This window comes from Homalodisca vitripennis, chromosome 3 (genome assembly GCF_021130785.1).
Source record: "Homalodisca vitripennis isolate AUS2020 chromosome 3, UT_GWSS_2.1, whole genome shotgun sequence".
Classification (NCBI taxonomy): domain Eukaryota; kingdom Metazoa; phylum Arthropoda; class Insecta; order Hemiptera; family Cicadellidae; genus Homalodisca; species Homalodisca vitripennis.
The window spans coordinates 85,943,669-85,957,550 of NC_060209.1; the positions used below are offsets into that span (position 1 = coordinate 85,943,669).

At 35.7% G+C, this 13,882-nt stretch overlaps 1 protein-coding gene across 9 annotated transcripts in view; it reads left to right on the forward strand.

Moving 5' to 3' along the window:
- LOC124357143 (kinesin light chain) overlaps nucleotides 1-13,882 on the forward strand; it is a 215,719-nt gene that overhangs the window by 38,907 nt on the left and 162,930 nt on the right. For 2 of the 9 annotated variants that reach the window (XM_046808635.1, XM_046808636.1), the window contains exon 2: nucleotides 11,236-11,365. The exons of 6 other annotated variants lie outside the window; for them this stretch is intronic. In XM_046808635.1, the coding sequence (XP_046664591.1) occupies nucleotides 11,337-11,365 (29 nt within the window). In that variant the 5' untranslated portion in view covers nucleotides 11,236-11,336. Of the gene's footprint in view, nucleotides 1-11,189; nucleotides 11,366-13,882 lie in introns of all 9 variants that reach the window. One more of the 9 variants, XM_046808634.1, reaches the window with a different exon arrangement.

Sequence of the window (13,882 nt, forward strand, 5' to 3'; positions counted from 1 at the left end):
TTAGGTTTTGTTATTATGTCACTTTTTGTGAAATTTGACACTTAGGTGTTGCAATAGTCGGTAGTTTTAAACAACAAATTTTTACCCCATAGTTCCTAATTCAAACAGACAGGCAACGAAACAGGCTCTTACTTCAATTACTAAAAAAAACATTGTATGATACATAATACCGCGAAGTTTGTAGGGACAGTTTGAAGAAATCCTTACCTCCGGTCGAGGTGAACATCTGGTAATAAATGGGGTTGGTAAAACATGCGTGCAGGGTAATGGCAGATCGATAGCAAAACGAAGGCCAGAATCCACGCCTTCTTATATGCCGGTATGGATTATTGACGCCATGAGTGCCACTGGAGGTTATAACCGCTACTTGTAACACAACACGGTGTAATGGCGAGTGTTGGAGGTTACGGTGGTCGTATGCCCTGGAGTATAATTCTTATATTGTTAATCCAACTAAACAAATTATTAAATTAAATTAAGTGTTTTTTACATACACACTGTTAGCGGTAAACGGACGTAGTTATCGTTAGGAAATGTATACCCTCGCATATCGTTTGTTTCAATTAATAATAAAAACAATATTTTTACACGTTTATTAGTATGTTAGTGTTTTATTTTTCTCATAATACCTTGTAATAGTTATATGTTACTTTTATTGTCCCTTTAATTACGTAACACATTTTTCATATTATATTTACCTAACCATATTTAACATTTGATTCATTAGCGTGCCATGGGATATTTAACGTTTTTTGGGGAAAACGCGGAGTAAAATTTGTGACCCAGGAGTAGGGAACCCATGTCCTCTCGGCCAGAGTGGTGCGATCTATCCTGAGGTTACGAAATAGATCTTGTTTGAATTTAAAATTGAAATCGGCTGCCTCAATTCAGGACTTGAAATACTGGACTTTGGTTCTGCTTTGTTTTATTCTTTGAACATAAGAAGAATAGTGATTATTCCATGTTTCTTCTAACATTTATTCACAGTTTTGTCAGTACCAGCCGCGTTCTGTCTGAGGAATTGTTGACACTAACTATGTGTAGTCTACTGAGACTGAGAGCGCGAGGGCGGGACTGGTCGGCCTTGAGTGGGAGGTGTAGGCGGATCAGCTGAGCGGCCGCTCTGGGTTACTTCCGCCAGTCTACTGTCAACTAGATATTCCAACCAACCTTGCAGTGAGGAGTTAATGTTTCAATATCAAACTGCACCGTGTATACTACCTTTACTAGTTCACAACATGAAAGTTTTTACATGAAAGTTACAGTTTTTAGTTTTGGCTTTGAAAAAAATAGAACTTCGGGTTCTGTTAAATGTCTGGAATGCGGCTGTATAAAGCGAAGCTTGCTCACTCATGAAGCGAAGAATATAGTGTCGTGTTGGGGGAACCAAAATAGTAGATGACGTTTTATCAATCTTATCAGAAAGTAAAGTTTATCTTATCACAGAGATTCCATTAAGTATAAACAATACTAAAAAACGAATTTATCTATAGATAATTCTGTTCCGCAACTCCCGCGGTATATGCCCCAATTTTAGATTTCAGACTTGATTGTCATCGCGATAAGCTTGTAGAGATCGCCAGAAGACCCTAACGTTTGAGTTGTTTCTAAAAATATATGAGATAAAACAGTATGGCAGCCTTATAACAATATAAAATAATGAATGATAAAAAGAACCCCGAGCAATCCTCTGTGAAGTTTTTAGAGTAGATGGTTAAACACTTTGTGTGTTTTTTTTTTTTTAGAATGGGCTAAGTAAACTGAAATTCCTTTTTCACAAAAACCTTAAGTGGAAAGCCAAGTAAGATGCGGGTTTTGACGCCAAATAAGCCAGATGGGACAACGCCATTGTAAGCCCTGGAAAGCGCCACTTGGCGACTCTCCAGTAACTGACTTCTTCACAATGCTGAGGTTTTGTTAAAATATTTACCATCGGAGGTCTGGTGTTTGTCTCCGTTATTAAATTCTCTGCGTGTTTTACAGACTGACCCTTTTGTACAAGTTTTGCCATTCGAATAACATTGACCTTGATTTCTTAATGTAATAATCCAGAACCTTTAATATATTAATCAAAGTCCGAAAGATAACAATTTTTTTTAATGTAAAAATCTGTGGACGACTAATTCATTATTTAAATATAATTAACAATTCTTTAAATCGGTATAGGAAAATGAAACTTTTTGTTTTACCACGAGTGATTTTTCCTTCTCAAAGGAGTGGATCGACGTGGGCTTAGTGGGAAATATATAAACAGGAATTTTATTACAGTACAATAGTATTAAACAAATTTAACTTAAAAATGTGATCATGTAAAGTTTATTAATATTGACTTCTAAATATTTTATATCATTCTATAAATTGCATTTATTGAAACATTTAACAACAGAATATAGCAGATATAGTTAAAACCTGGCATTTTATTAGTGAGTTATTTTTTAAATCAAAAATAGGGCACATTCTTTGTGAGCGTAGAGGGGGGTCTACCGCTTGCCTTTGACTAATTGGAACGTATTCCAGATGCAAAATATATAAAAAGACAACATTTGAACGGCTGGTCGGTGTGCAATAGTTTTTACTTACCCTATTGTCGTACATCCATGAATGGACACTAACATGTCTGAACTATTTTATTATCTTGTGAATGAAATAAAGGAAACTGGATTGAATAGGATGGCAACAGCTACAGTCACTGCGGTTGTGCGTGTGATACGGAAATTACAAATCATGTGAAGTTTTAGAATAGATGCGCTCAGCGTTCTTATAATTATGCTTTCATGATTTTTTGAAAAATAAGTACGATCCACCAGGGAGCATGTATGGCGGCATTGCACACATTGTCTCCACTGACTACTGTAGGGTTTCATGTAATTAATATAATATGGTTTTATTTGGATATATTAAATAAAACTGACAGTGATCTGTCAGTTTTATATTCAATCCTTTACCCACCTTATGAAAATATCCAAAAGCCTTAATACGTATGCTGCATTCCATTATTGTGTTTTGCTGTTATTGTTTTGATTGAAACCTGCATACTTTCACTCCCTCGTACGTTTTTTAGAGCAATTTCTGGTTTTTAATAGCTTATTTTTATTTAAACTTTTCATAGTGCAATATTGTAATTCCACTAGCTTTATTAACATAAAGTTTGGTCCGGAATTTTTTTTTAAATAGTTTATTTTTATTTAATCTTTTCACAATACAATGTTATAAAGCCCAGTAGCGTTTTTAACACAAGTGATAGTTTAATTAAACCTTGGTTATTGCTGATAAACCCAGACAATTTCCAACTAAATATCTCTATCAGTAGGATGTGGTTTAGTAGAACGGAAATTAGAACGGAGTGAAGCCTTTCATCCAGGAAATGATCAACAAAGTCCAGATAGGGACCATTGTATACAATGCGACTGAGGCGCTCCGGTGTATTAAATCATAGTTAGACGCGCCAATGTTCAATATTTTTTCAATTAATTGTACTATAGCTCAGTTTTAAGTGTACCAAGCGGACCGGGACCGCTTTTTAATGTTTGTACGGCACGGCACACAAACTCCGGCGCCCACGCGTCGCCTTGCCGTGATTTATCTCCTCACCTAGGAGTGTTCCTTATCTGTGCCTTGATAGCGCTCACTTCCAAGTGTTCTTTTCTGATAAGTAGACCTACTTTTGGCTGTACAAGTACAGTGTTTTCATTACAATCCACATTTAATCTGTACAATAACCATTATTTTTAAGTCTTCACTTTTCAATCAAGTTAATTCTGATTTAATTAGAATCTAGATTGAAAAATTTTATATTAACATTGTTTTACGTCAATAAAATTTCCAAACTCTAGGCGATCTAACAATTAATGGATTACGTACTATTGAGTTCTGAATCACTAGATTGATTATTTGTATTTTAAAATTTTTCGTGTATCTACTGGACCTTTCATAATGTTAAAAAAAAAACATTAATTAGGTGGTGCAATCAATTTTGAGTTTAAATTAGTACTTGTATGTTACATTCTTAGCTTAAGATAACTTATCTGAATACAGAGATTGTAGACACATTTTTTTATCACACTCCACGTGTATTACAGGTATTTAAAGTTTGGGAATTAAGTGTTTTGTAATAGATCCCACATAGAAACGGCTGAGGGTTAAAGGTTGTCATTTTTACGGCATGTTTGTTATTGTTGTAGTTATTAAAGTAAACTTTAAAAGTAGCAAAAAGGGATTTTCTGAAATTATATTTAAACTAACCCCAATTCGTCTTAAATTAATAATGGCATTTTCTATAGCTGTAACTCATATACGTACTGTAAACATTTCACATTTTTATTTTCAACAGTTTGTATTATTTGGGCTTGGTCACAAAATTAACAAAATTCTTACTTTTTAGTATCTGTAATTTCATGTGTATCAAAATCGTTTTCTTCTGATTTCTATTCAAGAGAGTTATATTAAAAAGCTATTAATTTAACATAAAACAACATTCCAAACCTAACATCTATTTCAATACTTTAATGTACGAGTTAAAGTGATTTAAAGTAATACAGTTGTCACTTGAGCACAGGATACAGATGTGTAACACACGGTGTCAGGTACGATTGATTACCAATATGAACCGGATTGTGATATATTGTTGGTAAATAGCGTTGTTTTACCATCACACTGTATACAGTTGTCACTTGAGCACAGGATACAGATGTGTAACACTCGGTGTCAGGTACGATTGATTACCAATAAGAACCGGATTGTGATATATTGTTGGTAAATAGCGTTGTTTTACCATCACACTGTGTGCAGTTGTCACTTGAGCCCAGGATACAGATGTGTAACACACGGTGTCAGGTACGATTGATTACCAATATGAACAGGAATATTGTTGGTAAATAGCGTTGTTTTACCATCACACTGTGTACAGTTGTCACTTGAGCACAGGATACAGATGTGTAACACTCGGTGTCAGGTACGATTGATTACCAATATGAACCGGATTGTGATATATTGTTGGTAAATAGCGTTGTTTTACCATCACACTGTGTGCAGTTGTCACTTGAGCACAGGATACAGATGTGTAACGCACGGTGTCAGGTACGATTGATTACCAATATGAACCGGATTGTGATATATTGTTGGTAAATAGCGTTGTTTTACCATCACACTGTGTACAGTTGTCACTTGAGCACAGGATACAGATGTGTAACACACGGTGTCAGGTACGCTTGATCACCAATATGAACCGGATTGTGATATATTGTTGGTAAATAGCGTTGTTTTACCATCACACTGTGTACAGTTGTCACTTGAGCACAGGATACAGATGTGTAACACACGGTGTCAGGTACGATTGATCACCAATATGAACCGGATTGTGATATATTGTTGGTAAATAGCGTTGTTTTACCATCACACTGTGTACAGTTGTCACTTGAGCACAGGATACAGATGTGTAACACACGGTGTCAGGTACGATTGATTACCAATATGAACCGGATTGTGATATATATTGTTGGTAAATAGCGTTGTTTTACCATCACACTGTGTACAGTTGTCACTTGAGCACAGGATACAGATGTGTAACACACGGTGTCAGGTACGATTGATCACCAATATGAACCGGATTGTGATATATTGTTGGTAAATAGCGTTGTTTTACCATCACACTGTGTACAGTTGTCACTTGAGCACAGGATACAGATGTGTAACGCACGGTGTCAGGTACGATTGATTACCAATATGAACCGGATTGTGATATATTGTTGGTAAATAGCGTTGTTTTACCATCACACTGTGTACAGTTGTCACTTGAGCACAGGATACAGATGTGTAACACTCGGTGTCAGGTACGCTTGATCACCAATATGAACAGGATATTGTTGGTAAATAGCGTTGTTTTACCATCACACTGTGTACAGTTGTCACTTGAGCACAGGATACAGATGTGTAACGCACGGTGTCAGGTACGATTGATTACCAATATGAACCGGATTGTGATATATTGTTGGTAAATAGCGTTGTTTTACCATCACACTGTATACAGTTGTCACTTGAGCACAGGATACAGATGTGTAACACTCGGTGTCAGGTACGATTGATTACCAATAAGAACCGGATTGTGATATATTGTTGGTAAATAGCGTTGTTTTACCATCACACTGTGTACAGTTGTCACTTGAGCACAGGATACAGATGTGTAACACAGGATGAACTGGTAAATAGCGTTGTCACACTGTGTACAGTTGTCACTTGAGCACAGGATACAGATGTGTAACGCACGGTGTCAGGTACGATTGATCACCAATATGAACCGGATTGTGATATATTGTTGGTAAATAGCGTTGTTTTACCATCACACTGTGTACAGTTGTCACTTGAGCACAGGATACAGATGTGTAACACACGGTGTCAGGTACGATTGATCACCAATATGAACCGGATTGTGATATATTGTTGGTAAATAGCGTTGTTTTACCATCACACTGTGTGCAGTTGTCACTTGAGCCCAGGATACAGATGTGTAACACACGGTGTCAGGTACGATTGATTACCAATATGAACAGGATATTGTTGGTAAATAGCGTTGTTTTACCATCACACTGTGTACAGTTGTCACTTGAGCACAGGATACAGATGTGTAACACTCGGTGTCAGATACGATTGATTACCAATAAGAACCGGATTGTGATATATTGTTGGTAAATAGCGTTGTTTTACCATCACACTGTGTACAGTTGTCACTTGAGCCCAGGATACAGATGTGTAACGCACGGTGTCAGGTACGCTTGATCACCAATATGAACAGGATATTGTTGGTAAATAGCGTTGTTTTACCATCACACTGTGTACAGTTGTCACTTGAGCCCAGGATACAGATGTGTAACGCACGGTGTCAGGTACGCTTGATCACCAATATGAACGGGATATTGTTGGTAAATAGCGTTGTTTTACCATCACACTGTGTACAGTTGTCACTTGAGCCCAGGATACAGATGTGTAACGCACGGTGTCAGGTACGCTTGATCACCAATATGAACGGGATATTGTTGGTAAATAGCGTTGTTTTACCATCACACTGTGTACAGTTGTCACTTGAGCCCAGGATACAGATGTGTAACGCACGGTGTCAGGTACGCTTGATCACCAATATGAACAGGATATTGTTGGTAAATAGCGTTGTTTTACCATCACACTGTGTACAGTTGTCACTTGAGCCCAGGATACAGATGTGTAACACACGGTGTCAGGTACGGTTGATTACCAATATGAACCGGATTGTGATATATTGTTGGTAAATAGCGTTGTTTTACCCTCAAACTGTGTACAGTTGTCACTTGAGCACAGGATACAGATGTGTAACACACGGTGTCAGGTACGATTGATCACCAATATGAACCGGATTGTGATATATTGTTGGTAAATAGCGTTGTTTTATACTCACACTGTGTACAGTTGTCACTTGAGCACAGGATACAGATGTGTAACACACGGTGTCAGGTACGATTGATCACCAATATGAACAGGATAAATATATTGTTGGTAAATAGCGTTGTTTTATACTCACACTGTGTACAGTTGTCACTTGAGCACAGGATACAGATGTGTAACGCACGGTGTCAGGTACGCTTGATCACCAATATGAACAGGATAAATATATTGTTGGTAAATAGCGTTGTTTTATACTCACACTGTGTACAGTTGTCACTTGAGCACAGGATACAGATGTGTAACACTCGGTGTCAGGTACGCTTGATCACCAATATGAACAGGATAAATATATTGTTGGTAAATAGCGTTGTTTTATACTCACACTGTGTACAGTTGTCACTTGAGCACAGGATACAGATGTGTAACGCACGGTGTCAGGTACGCTTGATCACCAATATGAACAGGATAAATATATTGTTGGTAAATAGCGTTGTTTTATACTCACACTGTGTACAGTTGTCACTTGAGCACAGGATACAGATGTGTAACACTCGGTGTCAGGTACGCTTGATCACCAATATGAACAGGATAAATATATTGTTGGTAAATAGCGTTGTTTTATACTCACACTGTGTACAGTTGTCACTTGAGCACAGGATACAGATGTGTAACGCACGGTGTCAGGTACGCTTGATCACCAATATGAACAGGATAAATATATTGTTGGTAAATAGCGTTGTTTTATACTCACATTGTGTACAGTTTTGTATTCAGGACGCTGTAAATATAAGTTTTCATTTGGTGAACATACTTTTTGCTACACATAATTTTTCCCCAGGAACATTGAACAGATTTACTGCTTTACCAGTGTTTATGGAGATTGCAAAATCTATCATCTCTTTATACTTTGTGGCACGGGAAATATTATCGTTATGTTCTGGAGTAAATTTCAAAAGCAGTGTATCCTTTTCACGTTCCGTGCGTGAATGTTATTTCATGTGTTATGTATGTCGTGACAACGACAGTTCGTATTATTTCTTCAAAAAGTAACTGTTATTGTTATACAATATTTATAATATACATTAGTATTTTTCATATTTCGACACTACCTATTTTTGAAAGAAATAACACAAAGATTTGTAGTTTTATTATGTGTGATTAGTTTTTAATACGACAGACGAAGGTTATTGCACTGTTATAATGCAAGTACGAGCAACACTGATTTGTTGGCGAGTAAAAAAAATAGAACATTAATTATTTATAATTAAGTGGTATATGTAAATAAATGATCATAATTGCTACGTTTGATAGTGTAAGCTCCACCGCTTGTGGAATGAACGGTACTCAATCGCAGCTCGGCCATCATTAGCGCAATACAGTGCGAGCCACGCCAGGGAATTATTGGAAACGTGAAATGTAGGAATTATGATCCTCTCTCTACCCGTAGGATGCAGGTTAATGAAAAGCTGAGATCAGACAACATATATCATATTTGGATTATTTTGTTGTTTTCAGAAACATATAGCCTAATGTGATTTTGATTAAAACTGAATTAAACCTTACCAGTACTGGTTTGTGAGGGTTTCAAAAGTAACCCGTAATCAAGAAAAAAATTAAAATTAATTAATTAATAATAAAAGTACTATAAAATTAATATGAATGTAATTCCTGTCCGAGTGAAAACTTACTGTGACTCAGATTTGAAATAGACATCCTAACGGATTATCATTGCGTACACAAACTTTATAAATGCAATAGTTTCATTATAATATATGAGAGTTTCGCTTTGAACATGAGGATGTACGTTACAGACGTGTTGCCTTAGACAATGAGTTTGTCCTTCGACAAAATAGACGGAGCACAAGGCATCGAGAGGACCTGAACCCGCCGACACAACGAGCTAACTGCTAACACAATTAGACCCTCTCGGGGCTAATTCCGTTGGTTAGACAACACTTCGTGTAGGCCAATTAGTCACTTCTGTAGTGAATCCGTCCATCGTTAAGTTTCAAACTACTTCAAATTTCCGCGAAGCACAAAGTTGGATTGATAAAATAGTAATCTATGATTGTTTTATTGTTGTAATTGGATAGAGTTTCTCGCTGGAAAGTAACAACTGCCCGTCCTAATCTTGGTGTTCGGTTTCCTTCTCTGCTGGCTAGTTTCGAGTCACATGACTACTATGCCAGTCATGTCAAGGCAGTACTTTCCCGAGATTTGAACCCATGATCTCTCAGTTCAAGAGCCGTCACTATATCCACTGGTTCACTGAGGAGGACCTACTTATACAATGTAGTAATACAAAAAATCAGTTTTAACAAAATTGGTTTCTTGTATATTTGTTATAGTGAAGTCCGTGTAAACTTAAAAATCAGGTTGACTAAAGGGTTAGTAGGAGTTTCTGTTAGCCTGAAAAACTCCGTAAATAAAACCACAAAATGGCAGATCAGTGGTTTAGAGAGGCGATTAATTGTTACCCCATTGTCTCCCCCCTACCCACAATTAAATGTCTGTGTGAGTGGGTACGATTGTTGCACTTCTTTTTCAACCTGACTAATGTAAAATATTTTATTTCTCAGGCTTACGTGGCTATTGTCATGAACATCATATTTTTTTTTTATTATTATTGTTTAAAACTGGTGTTTGCATTGTTCAAAACCGGATACAGTAGATTTTGATAATACAAAGTAGGTGCTTTGTTAAAACTTGTGTTATTGAGGATGGATCGTTTAAAAGGATAACGGGATTTCGTACATTTGCCATGGCAACGCCACAAAAAGTATAACTTTACAAAAGTACGAAAGCTAGGAAGAGGAACACTGCACATTAGGAAGTGTAGATTCATTCCTCGAAACGCAGTGTTCTACTTTTTGTAACATACGAGTATATTGTTGGCAAATGTCCAAATCGTAGTATCCTTTCAAAAGCACATACATACGAAAATTACATATTAATGCGTTAATATGATATGATGCGATACTGACCAAGAAGGAAGATCACTTCAACAAAGGCGCCAAATTATCAACATTTTATCGCTGATTTGCCTTTCTAATGACTGCTGATTGGTTTGTTTTTCTGCCAATCATAATAAAACTCTGCCCTCCTTTCCTTACTTTTCATAACCAGATGTGCACTACTGGTCTGCCAGTTTTGATCTAATATCTGTTGATTTTACGTAAAATAGCTTTCCACATCGAGACCGGAATATCAATTATAGATTTAAGTGTGATAGCTATATTTCGGCGCGTGATAAACCGTAACACGTAGACAACAAACATATTTAAAATTAAAAAAAAAGAATTCCGAATTGTAATTCACGTTTTTACGTACTAAATCATATTAACCTATCAGCCAATATTCTATTGTAATATAATAGTACCTACATAATTTGCATTTTCATATCATTAAATAAATAAAGTTGTATGAGTAATGATAATTATCTAAGTGTTTCATCAACAATGCGTATTAAATCACTTTTATAACACAACAACAAAATAAGTTTTAGCTAAATAACACTAAAGACTGAATACGATGTAAGAGTGATGATGAACTAAAACAATTCTTTACTAACTAAACTTATTTCCATCTAATAGTTGGTAATAAACATAAAAATCTTAAAACGTAAGAAAAGGATCTTTAAATTATGTTTCTTAACAAATATGATAGATAACATGTAAAACATTGGGTTTCCGTCAAAATCACAAATCAACGTGTTTTATTTTTGTTTATTTTACTTTATGTTTTAATTTTTTGTTACATTTTCGTTAATGCTTTATTAGTTGAGTTGACATTTGTCGTGTGACCCACTGAAGTCCAATGTAACAGGCGCTCAGTGAACGGTAGTGTGCGGGCCGACAGCAGATGTACTACGGGCGAGGAGACGGCGACTGAGGCCATGCTACGCGGCCCAAGTGTACTGTAACAGCATGTCCAAAACTATCAACGCATACAGAGTGTGAGTATCTTTGCTACTGATGTAGGCGCAAGTAGCGTTCGCCCTCAGCAGGAATCACGCCACTTTGTTCTCTGCCTCTAGTCGCTTGTGTAGTTTAGCTGTCTTTTACTGAATTTAGCTAGTTGTAGTGGTGTCCAGGCAGTCTACATGGGAAGATGTGAAAAGACAAAGGTTTGTGAAATAACCTTCTACAAGGTTGAAGAAAAAAGGAGTTCCTGTCTTTTTTTAGTTGTCTGTATTGAACCAAACTATGTGGAGGGTGTATGTATAAATTTACTGAAGGAGGTATTGGTTGGCTTTGTATGGTAAAGCTCTCCATGCAGTTTGAACTTTACATAAATCCCATCTTTGAACGTTCTAAGTAATAAAAAGTAGGTCATTCGAAAATAAATTCTACACCAATTAAAAATATTGTTAGTTTGAGAATGTTGTATATTAAGATTGTTAAAACAATGGCTTATTTATGTTCTCCAACTGGCGAGGTAGTTAACATGTAGTGGAGATATCACAACTTTGAGTCTATTTTGAGGTACGGTTTTTTATTTTGTAATTTTCCAAAATTTGGAAGTGAAAATAGAGGTAGCTTTAAATTTGTTATTTTCATTGTAATTTTGCTACCTTTGCAACGGAATACAACGAACTATCAACGTGGTTTACGAAACCATCGTTTTCTTGGTCACATCCAAAATAATAGTTTCGAAACTTTATATTCTTTATTTTTCTAAAATTCAATATAAGGAAGAAAATTAGTTTCGGACCTCTAAGGGCAAAATGGATAATTTATCATATTTTCGTTATTTATAAAAGTACGAAGGGGTGAGACAGCGTAAATATCTGGGGCATCATCGTACGTCACAACGTTGCATGCTGTGTGGCACGCCAACTGTCTCATTGTAATGTGGAGCTTCCGTACCGTACAATAGAGGTAGAGCTCGTACAAGTATTGGAAGTTAATTTACTGTAATGTATACTCAATATATTGTTATTTAATATGGAAGATTATTTTGTAGTAATGACAATGTGTGTATATATATTGTAAATACAAAATTGTTTAATTATTTTGTGTACTTTATAAAGGTAGTTAACCCAAAGCTATAATTATTTAAAAAAAATTGTTTTACATTCGTGGTACTTAGATAGGTCACGTTTGGTCCACAATGTTTCGTCTGCGACCCACTGCGCCTACATATTAGTCAATTCTAGTTTGTATCATTTACAAGTGAACCTTACTCTACTTCATGTCCAGGAGTACAGTAGTGAGCGTGAGAACCGTGTCTCCCACGTACTCGGGCAGACAGAAAGCACTGTAAATCAATAACTCTCTATTGTTACTGCAGTAAAGGCTTCGGGTTAGTACTGAGCAAACTGTGCTGTATCCAGTTATTGGATGCGACCTGTTTAACATAAAGATTGTTTTCTTATCTTGTAGTCACTCGATCGTTAAGTCTTTAAAATATTCTTTGCTGAAACACTCTACCACTAAAGAAAGCTACATACAGGTCGGCATGGCGTCGCACATTGTTATTTTACAATTTAGGGCAATTTAATTTTTACGATTGATCATGTATTTTGTCTACCACTCATAGGATTTACGTTGATTTAAATAAATATTTTCATTTTTTCTCGCATCAGTAAAAGTTAAGATAAATGATAGTTGATAGTACAAACTATCTTAAGTTAAGGTGGTATAATCGATTTTGGGTATGGGAAATACATTTCTATTTTAATATTGTTAGCTCTGAGATAGTACCCTTTTTTTAATCACGCCTGAATAACAATGACTGAAAATTAAAATGTGCAATTGCAACAAAGTGTACGTCAATTGTATAGCTACAGGAAATTACATATTGTAGCCTATTTATACATAATAATTTCGCTAAGAAAAAAATATTTGTATGCATGTAATCTTCTTAAATTGTTTTCATTGAAAAAATAGATGTTCAACTTTTCTGTATTTAGGGAAGTTAGCAGCCATTATATTATTACGAACGATATATTCGGACATATTTCGAATGTAGATGTTTAAAACTAATGTTTTATATTTGTACATTACCATGGTCTAAAACATATTTATGGAATAGGAATATTTTTAATTATTCCAAGATTGCATTATTGTTACGGGCGGGACTTAAACTGTTTAATATAATCCAATATTGCTGTCAGTTAAAAAGTAAATAAATATCTGTATTTGTATAACTTATTTATATATTACTTTTATATATCTTTTCAATGTTCAAGTTAATACTACAACAGGAATATCAATATTAGTTTGATTATTATAAATACGAGACAGGATAAAAAAAAACTGCAACTGAGGTATACAGAAAGGCGTTGTAAATATGAAACTAATTTACTTCTCTACGTAATCACCCCTTAAATGAATACACTTGGTCAACCTGTTCGGAACACTACTATGCCTTCGTAAAATAATGTTTCCTCCTGGTCCACAAACCACTGTTCTGTAGCAGCTTTCACGGACTTCCAAGTCCTCAAATCCCCTTCCGTTTTTTTTTCAAG